The sequence below is a fragment of the Colletotrichum lupini genome, chromosome 4, assembly GCF_023278565.1.
Source record: "Colletotrichum lupini chromosome 4, complete sequence".
Lineage (NCBI taxonomy): Eukaryota > Fungi > Ascomycota > Sordariomycetes > Glomerellales > Glomerellaceae > Colletotrichum > Colletotrichum lupini.
Window position 1 is genome coordinate 6,681,824 of NC_064677.1, and position 16,460 is coordinate 6,698,283.

The 16,460-nt window shown below is 37.8% G+C and overlaps 2 protein-coding genes across 2 annotated transcripts; both read left to right on the top strand.

Moving 5' to 3' along the window:
• Positions 1-817: 817 nt before the first annotated feature.
• CLUP02_09079 (uncharacterized protein) lies at positions 818-2,577 on the top strand (the record flags this gene model as incomplete). The annotated part of the gene is made up of 8 exons (XM_049288060.1): positions 818-843; positions 895-1,001; positions 1,078-1,186; positions 1,334-1,772; positions 1,843-1,906; positions 1,990-2,306; positions 2,366-2,426; positions 2,525-2,577. The coding sequence occupies 8 exons, from the start codon at positions 818-820 to the stop codon at positions 2,575-2,577; spliced, it is 1,176 nt and encodes a 391-aa protein (XP_049145204.1).
• A 68-nt stretch (positions 2,578-2,645) lies between these two features.
• On the top strand, positions 2,646-12,270 carry CLUP02_09080 (uncharacterized protein; the record flags this gene model as incomplete). Its single annotated transcript, XM_049288061.1, has 10 exons — positions 2,646-2,853; positions 2,888-3,018; positions 3,086-3,283; positions 3,338-3,504; positions 3,587-3,879; positions 3,944-4,077; positions 4,149-4,317; positions 4,386-4,633; positions 4,693-4,735; positions 12,251-12,270. The coding sequence occupies 10 exons, from the start codon at positions 2,646-2,648 to the stop codon at positions 12,268-12,270; spliced, it is 1,611 nt and encodes a 536-aa protein (XP_049145205.1).
• Positions 12,271-16,460: the final 4,190 nt, after the last annotated feature.

Consider the following 16,460-nt stretch of genomic DNA (forward strand, 5'->3'; position numbering starts at 1 on the left):
AAAGCTATTTCTATTTAATAAAGCCTCGAAATTATATATAATTTTAATACGTACGAGCTTAATATAAAAATATAATAGAAGTATTAACGGGCTATTATTAATAAAGTAATTAACGTAATTAATAATAATATGATTAATTTTATAAGGGCTCCTTAATTACTAACGCTTATAAAATTACGATCCTAATTAATTAGTAATCTTATGTAATCAAACGTATTATAAAATCTAGCTAACGAGGATTATATTTATAATATTAATCTTATAATAAAAAGCGAAATAAATAGACTTATTAATAAGTATAAGGCTAAAATAAAATACGGAGCTAAAATAAAAGAAGTTACTAAATTACGGGCTATAAGCTATACGAAGTAATTAATAGTTAATTAAGTAGTTAATTAGGTATTTAATTAAATAATTAATTAAGTAATTAATTAGGTAGTTAATTAAGTAGTCAATTAGGCTAACTTATTAATTACCGTACTTTTTACTAAAATAATTTAATTAACTATAAGTTAATTAACGGCCTTTAATTAGCTTAATCTATTTAAATACTAACTACGCAGAGCCTAGCTTATATATATACCTAAGACTAATAGTCGTATAGCGGCCGTAGCTATAGTTAAGTATAGAATAGCGGGAGGTAGTGGCAGAATATTATTGCCCTAAAGAAATTAAACCGCCGCTCTCCCAAAGCCACATTACACAAACTTCCGACTACAGGAGCTGTAGCTTGGTTTTCCCAGGTATCTACTGCAGCCTACGTTCTCTCGAATGAAATTTAATTAATCCTAAATTAACCCGACATGAACCTTTCCAGATGATAGTGAATAGACAGCACAGCAGGTAAACCTACCCTGCTTCATCTACATGCCCCCCCCTTCCCCTCCCTCCCAGCACCGTGTTCTCTGCTTCCCTTCCCTCTTCCCGGTGGGTCATCCCATTGGACGCCTCTCTCGAATCCTCCCGAAAGTTCCCTACGCACACGGCCGGATCCAAGGGGTGTGAAGAAGACCTGGCACTTGGGTACGGGATAGAACAGAAAAGCAGAGGCCCACGGGACAATCCTGTGATCTCCAGCCTCCGCGACGATCAACCAGGATTTCCCCTGCCCTGCCAACACACTCTTTCTTGACTGGACGACCCGAGAAGAACCACCACGCGAAGAGATGCAACCTCTTCTGAAAGCGTGCTAGATGAGCATTAAAGAACCGTGGTCGAATGGGCTGGCTAGTCTTGCTTGGATACCCGGAAACCCGTTCTTTACCCATCACGCTAGAGGAAAAAGTAGGGCCCCTTGTTGAGAAGAGATGGATCAAGATCATTCGTTGACTAGGGGCGCTTTTGCTGCCCATCTCGCACGGGGTCTATCAAACTCTCGCAGGCCTCTTTGGAAGTTTGGAACTGCTCTGGATGTTGTGTTCTCTATCTCTCGCCCGTCGGCTGACTACTGGCCCAACCAAGTTGCCGATTCTGGCCATCTGCATCTACCCATCTTTGTCTCTCGCTCTCTCTTCTCTCCACTACGGGATTGGATTACCAGATCTGTGGCCCTCGTCGACGAATCCTCCTTGGCTTTTCTCCTCCTTACCAGGGTTTCTAGGCCAGTCGAGAACGCTGAACTGCAAATTGCCCCTGGCAGCCCTCCCACGCCCCCTCTCCCACCCCTTCAAGAGATCGCCCATCAGGACGTCAAAGTAGGCACGCACGAGCACGTAGGGTCGGGATGGGCGCTGCGGCGCTGTCACTCTTTACCGTTTTCTTATTCTTCCGCCGTCTGGCTGTGCTTGTTTAAATCTCGTTCAAAGCCTCCAGGCGTCATCATGGCCTGACTCTGGCCGTTAGTCTTCCTCTCGTGCTTCCGCCCTGCCCCTGGGGCTTTGGGTTTTGGGGGGCTCTTCTCTTTTGGGTTTGGGAAACAAAATGCATCAGCCACACTTTGAGTAGCTCAGTGACACACAGACACACACCTCCTCGATGAGGCACCCCCAGTCCTCTCCCTACTAGAGCCTAGCCGCTCATCTCTCCAACGTCGCTTGGTGGACAGAAAACATTCCAGTCGACGACATGTTGTCTCTTCCTCCAGACTAATGATAACCTTTCGCCCTTACAGAATCATGATTTTGAAACCGCCATCATTTGGTCTGACTGCAAATGTTCTTCTTTTACTGCTTTTTGTCTTTTCTCCCATGTTCACGCAACGGGCGCTGCGGGTTGAACGATTCAGAAGCCTGGACTTTTCTCTCAAATTTCTATTAATAACGCCCAGCAAACCTGTCAATGCGATGAGATTGCCCAATCTGGACCATGTCCGGGATGCGATGTCCAATGATGTTTCTCGTTGTTTATTTTGCTTTTTCTTGAACAGTTTGTCTCGCAGCCCTGCAACGCCAACGACAATGGCTCACCTTTCGAGGTTTCCCCTGACTGTATCTTTAGGCTCTTTTATTCATTTCCATTTCATAATTGTTGTACGCGTTCAAATCTCCGTCACAGGCTCACAGCATGTCAATTCAGAATTTCTGAGCTATGCTGACTGGTGTCCCCCATGCCGCAGGGGCAGATCTCGACCGAGAATGAGTTGGGGGGAGGGTCTCCTTCAAAGCTGCCGCTGAACGGGAACATGGGGGGTGGCAGGCGGCTGAAGGATGCAGCAAGATGCAACGAAAGCCACGTCGATGACCAGCACATGCTTCTCACCGTGGAATGCCGTTGCTGGGATTGATGGAAAAGCCAGCAAATGGCACGCACGCGCTTGTACCGTTCAACTACAACCAACCCTCGCGTCGAATAGCGCTGCGCCCGTCATCAAGAAGCTCGAGGCTTCATCACCCATGTGCCTCTATGCCGTCCTCGGTGCTGCGTCCCCCCAGGAGCTATAGCCACCAAGTGAGTGAGCAGCAGCAGCAGCAGCAGCAGCAGCAGCCCGTCGACAGACAAGATGCAAGATGGGCTGTCGGGCAGCCTGCAGTGCAACACCAGACCACCGAACAGACCACCGAACAGACCCCGGCAACGCTGGTCAGTCATCCTTTGGATAGGTTCTTCCCCATCCTGCTCAACGCGCAAACCGGAAGGAGACAGACAGGGAGCACGCTGCGAGCTTAGCTCGTATGTCACCATGGTCTCATGGATTGGGTCCAGCTATGATATCCGTACCTCGGTCTCTGCATCTCGGAGGCGTTGCTGCTCCTGCTACTGCTGCTCCCGGTCAAAGTTTGCCGCTTCGGCCGGGGATAGGAAGACCGGTACCAAGGCGAGCGGTCCAGAGACCATGGGTCCATTGGTTCGCATCACACATTAAGTCCGGTAAAGTACGGTATTGTTTGCCTGTCAAAAGGAAATGGTTGTTGGTCCATCTACACGTCCCGAGAGCAATGGGAATTTCATCCACTGCCGGCAAAGTCTGCAGGCCGTCCAGGCTCGGGGAGGCGGACGGACTTCCATGCTACTGCATTCGCCGCCCTGCGCCCTGTGCAATATCATCAAAAAGTACCTCCCCCTTCAGTTATCAATGATCTACTCCTTACGAAGTTACGAATACCCCCAATGAAAAATACGCGTCCGACAGACATGCAAATCCGCATAGCAGAGGCCCTGCCTCATCTCGACGAGTCGGCCGCAAGCGGGCCTTGCGGGGGAGCGCAATACGACAATTCAGAGGAGTTGGAACGTTGATGACTCGCAAGCCACATGGCTCGAGAAAAGGATCTTCCCTGCCTCCATTCATTGAGGCTAGACGACCGTTTGGGAATTTCTCAGAAGGGATATCCCCCTCACCTCCAGCCCTGTCAACAGGAATGCAGGCGGACTGGCGAAATGAGCCCTTTGCTGCTAAGCCGGTCCCCGGACCCCTGCATGTGGTCCCTATATCAGCTTTCTGTTAAGAGTCAAAAGAATACACCGGCGTTCCGGTTTGCTTTTTTTGACAGCTGTCCGACCCAAGACGGACTCAAAAAAAAGAGCAATAACAACGTCAGGAATGGGCTTCTCGTCCGGCGAACGGGGCTTCTGGTGTATCTCAATATTGCGACTCTATACCAGCGGCTCGCTACTCATAGGCAACGACGCAGGTTGAATGTGTGACATCCCTCGGAGCGGTTGGGTCGACTCAAGGGTCAATGCCCGAGGGCTGAGACGGAAACATGCAGCTTGCAAGAAAGGGCAACTCACGAGGGTCCCATTCAATATCGAGAGGGTACGATATGCGAGGCAAGGCACACTCAACGGAGGCTGGTGCACTACCAGTACCGCTGCATCAGTACTCCATACCAAGCACAAGCATCAAGCAGAAGCAGAAGCATCAGCACGAGTCCATCTGTTCCGAATTGTCGGGCGAGTTCCGGATATTGCTCAATGGTCCTTGCTGACAAAAAACCGGCTCCGAGTGGGAGAAGCATCTCTTCGAGACCAAAGCAGAAGAGCATGCATACTGGGGCCCCCCTCTAGGCTCTATCAACCTATCCCCAAATCGACAACTGCATCGTGGTCTTGGGTCTTCTTCCCCTGCCCTCTTGGCCTTTTTCATCCCCATCCAAAAAGCAAAAACACAACGCACCCCCTGATGCCGTCTCTCATCGGTGTGCTTGACGTTACACGGCACTGGGGTCTCAACTGCCAAGTCCCACCGATCACCGTCCTGAATAATTAGGGCGATGATATTCTGCCACCAGCTGCCGCTATTCTGCCACCAAGTGTGGCTACGGCCGCCACACGACCGCCGGTCTCGGGCACATACGTAAGCTAGGCTCTACGTAGTCAGCATTCGAATAAGTTAGGCTAATCAGAGGCCGTTAATTAACTTATAGTTAATTAAATTATTTTAATAAAAAGTACGGCAATCGACGAATTAGCCTAATTAACTACTTAATTAACTACCTAATTAACTACCTAATTAACTACCTAATTAACTACCTAATTAACTACCTAATTAACTACCTAATTAACTACCTAATTAACTACCTAATTAACTACCTAATTAACTACCTAATTAACTACTTAATTAACTATTAATTACTTCGTATAGCCTATAGCCCGTAATTTAGTAACTTCCTCTACTTTAACCTCGTCCTCTACTTTAGCCTCGTACTTATTAATAAGTCTATCTATCTCGCCTTCTATTATAGGATTAATATCGTAAATATAATCCTCGTTAGCTAAATCCTATAATATATCTAATTATATAAGATTACTAGTTAATTAGGATCGTAACTTTATAAGCATTAATAGCCGAGGAGCCCCTATAAAATTAATTATATTACTATCGACTATATTAATTACCTCGTTAATAGTAGCCCGCTAATACCCCCGCTATATCTCTATACTAAGCTCGTATATATTAAAATCGTATATAATCTCGAGGCCTCGTTAGGTAAAAGTAGCCTTACTTAGCGCTAGAAGTACTATTAATAGTAGTAATATTAATACGGGTACTACTTTTGCGTATTTAGTAGCTTCTTTATATTTAAATATAAAGGGCTCTTATCTAAAAGAAATACTTAAATCGACCACTAGCTTTTTTAACTTAAGCGCCCTAGTACCCGCTATAATTACTATAATACCTACTATAGAGCCCTATAAGTAACCCTTACCTCGGATTTATAAAAGATCGAATAGGGGGGTAGAGGTATTATTATTAATAATAAGCTCTAAGCGTCGCTAGAACTAATATAAATAGATCTCTTTTAATAATATTAAAGTACCGTCCTTAGTATATTATTAGAGGATATAGTAATAAAATAGCCTATAAGTAGTTCGAATTAAATAGGGTACGCACTCTCTTAATAGCCTTTTATATAAACCTAAATTTAATTATTTACTTAGTATACGGAGTTCTTATAAAAGGCGCCTAAGGGTATAATAATATATATACGTACGGACCTTTTTTTTTAAAATAATCCTATAATAACGCTTAATACCTTAGCTTAATAACGGGTCTAATAAGCGCTAATTATAACCGCTTAACTTACTTAAAAAATAACTAATTTATTAAATACGGCTTTAAGGTTACCTATATAGTAGTAAATTTATATTTTAATACTCGCGTATAAGGATTCGATAATTAATATAGTTATATAACCAAAGTACCTAATTTAGTTAACTTAAGTAAATATAATTTTTTCGTACTACGGCTTAAGCTAGGTATTAATAACGTAATTAACTACTACTATAGGGTATTTAATAATCTTAAATTTGAACAATCGGTCGTAGTATATAGCTATTAATTCGCTACGGAAAAGATTACCCTAATCCGTAAGGAATTACTAAAAGCGAGGGTTACGTATAACGACGCTAATCTCGTCCCTCGTAACCGGGCTAAAGTAGCGCCGGGTCTTAGTTAATACGTTAAGGTTAATATATTAGTAATAAAATACGTATAGTACTACTTTAAATTAGGTATTATTATTAAGGGTATTAAGTAGAGTAATCTCGCGATCCGTATATATAACTTATAAAAAAAGAATTTCGTAAGCCTAGAGTAATATTAATAACTAGTTAATAACCTAATAGTAATTAGCTTCTTTCTTATTAAATAAAAAGTAGCTCGTAACTTAAAAAGCATAACTATCGTTCGTAACTCCGTAAATATTAAATAGCAGCATATTAAATCGATTAGTTTTATATATAAAATCTATTAATAAAACATCCGGATATTATTAAAATAAGGAAATCGCAATAATAAGCACGATAAATAAGCTCGTAATATAGCCCGCGTCGTTACGTTAGAAGCAGTACTAATACTTTATAAAATTACGTAATTAGTTAAATAACTACTTAATAAGGGATCTACTACCTAATTCGTTATAGCAATAAGTAGCTAGTATATTAAATATATTATAGTTAATAATATTACTATAATCGCTACTTTCTAATTAGAAGCTCAAAAGGATTTAGATAGGTTAAATACCCTTATTTTATTGATTAATAATTTAGTCCTTTTTACTATGTAGTAGCGCGCGGTAGTAATACGTAAAAGCGTTAGTATTATTAAATAAGTAGTTATAATAATTATAAAAGGCACTAATAATAGGATAAAAGAGCTAGTTACTACTTAAAAAGCTAGTAGCGATTTATTAATAGTAGTTTATAAACGAGGTTAAGGATTTATAACGCTTATTTAAGTAAGTTAACTCTATAAGGCGTTACTATTTTTAATTATAATACGGGCTATAAGTATAATAATAAGTAACGGTAGTTAGTGCTCTAATAAAAGGTTTATATTAAATAATAAACCCGGCTATTTTGACTATATCGTTTAGCTATTTTGACTATACGCTATAGTTAACAGTCCCCACTTTTCTAACTAATTAGCCTAACTTACGAATTGGCCTAAGTTAATTAGGCTAATTTAATAGAAATCTACGATTCGAGCTAATTCGACGATTGCCGTACTTTTCGTTAAAATAATTTAATTATATAATTATCTAACTAAGCGGAATAACTAATCTAAAAGCTAGCCTCCTATTAGCCTACTTAAGTCGATAATTCTAATCGTTAAGACTACGGTAATTAACTATAAGTAATTAACGGCCGTACTAAGATCCCCCGGTCGTAATCTATACTAGCTATTTAGATCGAGGGATTACTAGACTTACTTAGTAATAACCGTAGCGTAGATCCCTCGTTACTCCTCGTTAATAATATTACTCATAGTTCTACTTCTTCGACTTCCTCTACCTTGCGGGCGACCTCTGCCTCGCGGGCAACCTCTGCCTTGCGGGCGACCTCGGCCTCGACCTTAGCCTCGACCTCGGCCTTACTTAGGCTCGGTAGTAGCCGCTACGTATAGATCTTAGTTAAGTTAACGTTAGAGATCTGCTATAATTTACTAAAAGCCTAGTTCTAGTTAGCTAGTAGATTAACCCTTATCTAGTCGTTCTTAATATAAAGGATTCCTTACTCGAGTAGCCTAGGAGCCTTATTAATAATTAGTACTAATAGGAGACTATTATAACGGTAGTATAGCTATAGGGATATTAACTTTGCTATTACGAGGCCGACCTTACGGTACGATAACGAGGGGATCTAAGATCTAGCGTAGGGTATTATTAGCGATAAGGTTATAACTAAGGTATTAGTAGTGGTTATAATTAAAGTACGAGAGAGGCTTATTCTGCTCGAGATACTAATAAATAATATATAAATAAGAGAGGCCGTACTAAGTAATAAATTACTTTATATAAAGTAAGTCGGGTTCGGTCTTTTTTAGCCTTCTATAAACTAGGCGGTACTACGTAATAATAAGTCTTAACGCTTTCTTTAAGTAGCGGGTACGTATATTACCTATCTAAACTTTCTAGCGGTTATTAATACTAAACTTAACGAGCTAACGAGAGCTCTACTTAGCGAGATCGACCTCGTAAGTTACTTTTTAGTTACTAATTATCTATTATATACGATCCGTAAGGAACTTTAAATTTATAATTAAGTTAAAGAGGTAGCTCTTAATCTCTTTATAACTACTTTCTATCCGAGAGGTTACCCTAATACCGAGGTTATAGTACTACTTAATCTAGTAGTTTACGAACTCCTTACGCTAGCTAAGGTAAGTCTCGAGAATATAAGTAATTAAGGGCTCTTACCGTTCGAACTTCTTAAGTATTAACTTCTAGGCCTTAGTAAAGTCCCCTTTTAAATTAGCATAAATCATAGACTTCTAAACTAAAAAAAAGCTAACGTAGGTATCCGGAATCTCACGGGGCCGGCCGATAGTAATTAGTTTTTCTAACAAAGCTCTTACTAATAATTCGGCGAAGACGGGGTCGATATAGTTATTACTAATTGCTTTGTTATTATTAATTACCTAAGAGCCGTCGGCGTAAATCTACCGCTTTTTAACCTCGTAGGTAATATTCTTATTAATATACTATATATAGATCTGCTACTACGTATCGGGCTAGATAGTAGTAAGGGCTTTTTTTAGTGCCTTCTCGAAGTTAGTAATAGCGACGATAGGCTTGCGGGCGTTAATTTAAGTACGAAGGTCTTTTAATTAACCTAGAGCTTACTTATAGGCTTAGTAATTTTTTAAGTTAATAAAGTAGAATGCTATATTAAAAGTCGTGCCTATATTAGCTACCCTAGTTACGTTTATAAGCGGTATCTTAAAGCGGTTAGTTTTATAAGTATTATTTAGCGAAATAACGTTTAAAAAGAGCTTTTATATAACCTCGTAGTAAGGGTAGGTCTAGAAGAGGCCGGTAATATAGCCGTCGAGCTATCATATAAAGTACTTAATACTGCGCTCTTAGAATAATATAATAAGGGCCTAGGTAGGAGTATACCCGCCGAGGCTCTATAGCCGTATTTTTTATATTATAATAGATTCGGGATGCGGCTAGTAATAGGATACTAATAACTTAGCGACCGGTGTACGGATCTTATTACAAAAGAACTTTTTAAAAAGCAGAGCCCTTACGAAGGACTTTATAAGCTTTAGTTTTATAATATACCTATACTTATATTATAGCCTCGCTAGTTAAGTACTTATAGCCTAATCTTTTATGATTCTAAAGCTTTTATTTTTATGGAGTAACTAATATAAGTAATAATAAATTATAAAAACGAACGGAACGTTAACGAAATAATACTTAGCTATTAGCAAAGAGCCGTTAGCGCTAATAAGCTATAGCTATCCGGAGTCAACTACTTAACCCTATTCCGTCCGAGAGAACGAGCCTACTATAGGGCGAGTCCTACTTAAACATTAGTATCTACGGAAGAGCTAGATAAAGAAAATAATTAAGGTAAATTACCCTTACGGGTTAGTTACCCTATTAATACCTCGAAGACCCTATCCGTTATAAACGGGGCGTTTATTAATAACCGATCGCTAGACGTACGAGGTTAAGGCGCGTATAAAGGCGCGGGTAGTACTAAAATAGCTAGTTTAGTAGACCCTATGGGCCTAATAATAACCTATTTTTATAAGATAATAAAAATAATAGTCGAAGATCGAAACTAAGAACGGCGTTAATACGAGGAGCTCGTTTAATAGCTTATTAAGCGGCTAGCGACGCGTCTAGGTCGACGAGAATATAAAAAGCCTTTTTTTTATAATTATAAACCGATCGGAGAAGAGTCTATAAGTACCTAGGTAGTAGACTAGATTATTATTATAGAAGTAGGTAATAAGCTTTACGTAAAAAGTACTATAAAATAGTATATTGAATAGGCCCTATTTAAGATATCCCTATTACTATAAACGTAATAGCATAATTACGAGAAAAGCTTCTAAGATCCCCTTTCCTAGGGCGACTTCTTAGCGTTTATTTGCTAATAGTACGTAGACCCCGAGACTTAGGAACGGGAATATCGTAAAGAGCTAAGGACGAAGAGGCTAAAAGAGGGCTAGACCCCTACTTAGTTCCTCGCTAAGTAGTTAGCGATTTATTATAACCTAGGTTTAGAAAATATAGAGAATTCGAAAGTAGAAGTATACTAGTTCTTTTTTAAATTACTATCTTAGCTATAAAACGATCTAATTTATTATAAGGTCTTAATTAAAAGAGCACGCGATATAGCTTACGAGGCTAATAAACTATAGTCGTTAAATTAGCAAAAGGGCGGCGACTAGTTATAAAAGGACGGTAAGAAGAGGCTATATCTATTATTAGAGTAACTGCGTTAAATATCCCCCTTTTATAAAAAAAAGAGTAAGGAGAGCTTTAAGGGGCTAGGCTCTAAGGACTCGCTAGGAGTAATATTATAAAAGCTATATAATAAGAGTACTCGCGCCGAGCTATTATAGAAGCGTTATAGTAGCGATATTAAGTATTTTATATATAATAAAATAGGCTATATATCTAGTAAGTACTAGAAAAATAAGTCGGGAGGTAGGGGCGACGATAAGCTAACGTACCCCCGATCGAAGCTAACGTTAATAACTATCTAACGGGTTACTACTAAGCTAAGAATTATAGAGGTCGACTTATTAAAAAACGAGTAGGCGTAGGCGATATACCTAATACGCTTACGCTAAGTATTAAGAGGGTATTAATAAGAATAATTATAAAGGGTAGGGCGATAGTTCTGCGAGGTATTATTAAAAGGCTAGTAGAAGTTAATATAGATATATGCTCTAAGATAGATATTATTAGTACTAGGCTCGTAACTTACTTAGGGTTAACCCCGGCTATTACTATAGCTCCCTTATTAAGGGACTTCTAAGGTAAAGCCGTAGGCTAGGGGAAAGCCTATTAGTTAACGCTCTTTTTTATTAACTATTATGGGTAGCTAAGGAAGATTTAGCGACTGTTTGCCGTAGTTAATAGGGATAAAAGAATAGTAGACCTTTTATTATTACAACTATCGATAGGCTAGGAGGGTATTCGTATTAATATAGTAACGAATATATAGTCGTACGAGCCTATTTCGGTTACCGAACTAGAGGCGATAGCTCGCGATATTATTAAGAATTGCGAGAGGGCGTATATATTATATATTACTACTATAAGAAGTATTGCGGGGGTAACGGAGACTAAACTACGAGGAGGTCTATTACTAAAACTTTAATTAGAGGTAGAGACGTTTAACGAGTAGTTAGTAAAGGGACCGTAGTTATGTAGCGGGGTAAAATATTTTATCAACCTAGTTCTAAGTACTAAATTACCGTATAGTCCTATTTATCTATTAAGCGAGAAATAACTCGATGAGCTTCGCGCGTATATTACTAAGAACTTAGCAAACGGTTATATTATACTTTTAGTTAGTAAGGCTAGGGTACCGATCTTTTTTATATTAAAGAAGGACGGTACGCTACGCCTCTATATAAACTACCGCGGGCTAAATAGGGTAACTATAAAGAATCGATACTTATTACTACTTATTAGCGAGTTCTTAGATAGGCTTCGCGGAGCGAAATAGATCTTAAAGATAGATATTAGGGATGCTTATTACCGTATCCGAATTAAAAAGGAAGACCGATAGAAAATAGCGTTCCGGAGCTAATACGGTTATTTTGAGTATACTATTATGCTTTTTAAGCTAACGAACGTACCCGCGACGTTCTAGGTATATATTTACTAAGCGCTCGCCGACTTACTAAATACTTACTATATAGTATATATAAACGATTTAATAATCTATTTAATAATAAAGGAGTAGTATACGGAGAATATTAAGAAGGTCCTCTAACGTTTGCGTTTATACGGGCTTTTTACTAAACTATTAAAGTACTCGTTTTATTAAAAAAGGGTCGAGTTCTTAGGTTATGTTATTATATTAGAAGGAATCGAGATTAACTTATTACGAGTGCGAACGATCGCCGACTAGAAGGCGCTAGAGTTTATTAGGGATATCTAAGTATTCTTAGGGTTTTATAACTTCTATTAGAAGTTTATTACTAAATACTTAGGCATCGTTATACTAATAATAGTATTACTAAAAATAAAAAAGGGGTAGATAAGGGACTTCTAGTAAACTAAGGAAGTAAACGAGGCGTTTAATTAGCTAAAAGTCGCTTTTACCTTAGTAACCGTACTTATGTATTAAAACTTATAACGTATTATATAGGTAGAAACCGACGCTTTAGTTAAAGCTATTATAATAATCTTATTATAGTAAGCTAATAGAGAATAGCGACTTGTTACTTATTAGTTACGGAAGCTTATAGATACGGAGTAGCGATGGGCTACGGGCTAATAAGAACTGCTCGCTATAGTAAAAAAGCTAGAGTACTAGGCTTACTATTTTTAGGGCCTTTTATAAAAGTTTATAGTCCTAACGGATTACTAAGTACTTAAGGGAGTAATCGGTATACTAGCGCGGGACCTTTAGGGAAGGCTCGCGAGGTAGGTATATAAACTATTAGTATTTAACTTTAATTTAGAATACTAGCTAGGGAAAACGAACCTAGCGGACGGTCTATTTAAAAAGCTAGACTATATAGAAGGGGAAGTGCTTTATAAAGACGTCCTCTTTATACTAGCTTAGAAGTTACGTTTTATTAGCGAACTACTACCTAACGTTTAGCAAAGGATAATTAGCTTAAAAAATAAAATAATATTACTAAGGTATACGTTTAAGTAGTTAAGGCCTCCCTTTGCGATCCTAGTTAGATATTAGCTAGCTCTAGGGACGGGGAATCCTCTCCCCTATATTAGTAGCGTGTTATAGGGCGTATTAATAAAATAGTAATAGTTACTACCGTAACGACTCGAGGTAAGAAAGTAAGAGAGTTATTAGCGAACGCTTATTAACAATTCGGTAAGGATAAAGAGGAGTCGAATAGAGCTAGGGTTATTATACTAGAATAGTATATCCTACGCCCTATTATAAAAGAGCTTATAAGGGGCGAAACGGTATTCGCTTTTTATCTCTCGCTAAAGATTAAGGAGCTCGTTAGAGGACTATAGGCTAAAGACGAGTTTTATATATTATAATTAGTAAAAGTTCGCGCTACGGCTAGCGAGCTAAGAGTATATTTACTTAACGAATAGGGTATACTATTTTTTAAAAAAAGACTTATTATTTTTTAAGTAGAGTCTCTTTAGATAGAGATCCTTTATTAATATTACGACGATTATAGGGTAGGTTATATAGGAGCTATAAAAACTCTTAAGCTAATCTAGAGGAAGTTCTATTAAGAAAATATTTAACGAGATATTTAGGAATATATTAAGAACTATAAGTATTATTTAGGAGTTATGACCCTAAGATATAAGCCGTACGGGTAGCTATAGTTATTATTACTATTTTTATACTTATTTTAGGAAATATCTATAGATTTTATTACGGGGCTATTACTAAGCGCTCGTAGTAACGGCGCAGAGTATAATAATATTATAATTATTATCTATTATATAATAAAGTTCGCGAAGTTCTTATTTACTATTAAGATACTTAACGTAGTATAAATAGTAAGTATTTTATATTAAGAGGTCGAATATAAGTTCGGTATACCTAAAGGTATTATTATAGATAGAGATAAGCTTTTTATAAGCGCATTTTAGGAAGAGTTTACTAAGGAACGGGCGATGCGTTACTAACTATCTACTGCGTACTACTTATAAATAGACGGCTAAACGGAGCGAACTTATTAAATATTAAAAAAGTATCTAAGGATTTATACCGAGGGCTCGCTAAATAGGTAAGTAGCGTAGCTAGAAGAGGCCGAGTTTATATATAATAATAGTTAATATTTTATTATAAAAGTATCCCCGTATATAGTACTATACGGCTACTACCCTAAGTACGTTAAATATATACCTAATTATAAGGCTATAGTCTAGGGGGTTTAGGAAAGGGTTTAAAAAATTAGGGAGATTAAGGCCTAGGCTACGCGAGCGTAGGCATAAGCCTTTAAAAGCTAAGTAGCTTATTATAATAGAAAATATACCCTAAAGGAGTTTAATTACGGAGAGGTCGTCGGCCTATTAACAAAGAATATACGATTTAAAAATAATAAACTAGCGCCGAGATATATTAAAGTAGCGATAGCTAAAAGGGTAGGGAAATAGGCTTACTAAGTATATTTATTAGAGTAGTATTAGAGAATATATAATATTTTCTTAGTTTCCTAGCTTAAGCTATAGGGAAATTACTAAACGGTCGGCGACTAAATAGCGAATCTCCCGGAGTTAGAGGATAAGTAAGACGTTTAGGAAGTTAAAGAAATCGTTACGATATAAAGCGAGGGAGGAAACTTATAATATTTTATTAAATAGGCTAGGTAGCTTACTAAATATAATACGTAAGAGCTTATTAAGTATTTTAAAAAAGTAGTAGAAGTAGTTAATAGATTCGAACGCTATAAGAAAAGGGTATATATAAAATGGGATAATAAACGTTAAGTTCGCGGCGAAAGGTTACTAAAAATAAGTTAATTAATAATATACTATAGAACCCTTTTTATCTAGCCTAGCGTAATTTTTAAAAAAAAGATATAGTATTATAACCCTCGGCGATACGTTACTAAGAGATTGCTAAGATTTAGTTACGTAGGGGGAGTAACTTACGTAATACTAGCGGTAGTAGTAGCGGCTCTAGTATATATTTCTAAAGCTTAATAATTAGTAATAGTAGTCCGCTCGGTAGGTAAGAAGTAGGGAGGCTTTATGCGCGTACTTAGCTAACTACTTAGAGTAAGGCCGTTAACTTTATTAATATTATAATAAATAAGAGGGAGGCGGTTAAAGTTACGCAAAGTATTATATATATTAGTAATAATAGTTCGTAGAGCGTTCGCTACTTAGTTATTATTAGAGGCTATAATAAGAGGTATAACGGGAGCTATAATAAGAGGTATAACGGGAGCTATAATAGGAGGTATAACGGGAGCTATAATAGGAGGCGGAGTAGGAGGCGAAATAGGGGCCGTAACGCTATTATTATTAGCGACGGGTCGGGGACGGGGGACGTTATTTAAAGCGACGCTCTCGTAGTTTTAATTGAGCTAAGGGACCTTAGTAATATTAATATTCGTAAGGAACTTAGTAACGTCGAACTATTTATTATAACCCGTAGCTTTAACCTTAGTATAAGTAATAGCCTCGTTAAGCCGTTATAGAGCCTTTACTTAGAATAGGAGGAGCATAATACTAGCTTTATTAAGATCTAGAGTAATACGACTAAGGGCTAGGGTACCCTTATTTATACTAAAGAGAGCGTTATAAGTAGGGGTTAGTAAGTTATTAACGTTAAGGTAGTAGCGCTTATTACGACGCTAAGAAAAAGAATTCTCTAAGTCGCTACCGAGCTTTTTAAATTTAGTATCCTCGCGCTAGGACTTATTAAACTTAAACCTAAAGTCGTCCCGCTCGTTATTATTATTAAGAATATAGTTAGTAATAAGAGTACGTTTCTTAATAAGAGTCCGAGTCTCGGGACCGCGGGAAATAGGGGTAGTACTATATATAGTAATAGTATAAGTAAGTACTTTATTTATTAAAAACTTAGCGACGCGTTTATAAAAAGTAGAGAAAGTAGGAAACTCCTAAATACGCGTAATAGTAACGCCCTTAAGAGTCTCTTTATAGTACTAAGCTAAAGTGTCGAGGTTATTTTATAGAGCAGTCGTACGGTTATTATTACGAAAGTAAGCTAGTTAGAGATAACTAAGGCGAGAAATAATCTTAGTTTTATTATTAATATTAAAAATACTAGCTTAAGAAGAGAAATCTAAGTTAATAAGAAGAAAATTCGCTAAACGATTATTAATAACTTATTATAATTAAGATTAATAAGTTTAAATACTCGCGGTTAGTAGCGAGCTCTTAGAGAGTAGCCTATTTAAAATAGACTTTTTTTACCTTATTACCCGCTAACGGGTTAGTAATATAAGCAGCTACTTTTTTTTATACGCTAGTAATATAACTAAAGGCATAAAGAACGCGGCCGCGCTTATAGGAGTTAAGGCTACTTTACTCTTTAGTATTATAGAACTTTATAAGGGTATTCTAAATAAACTAAGCGGCGCTATATAGCTCTTTAAGAACTTAAGAAATATCGTTAGCTAATATTTT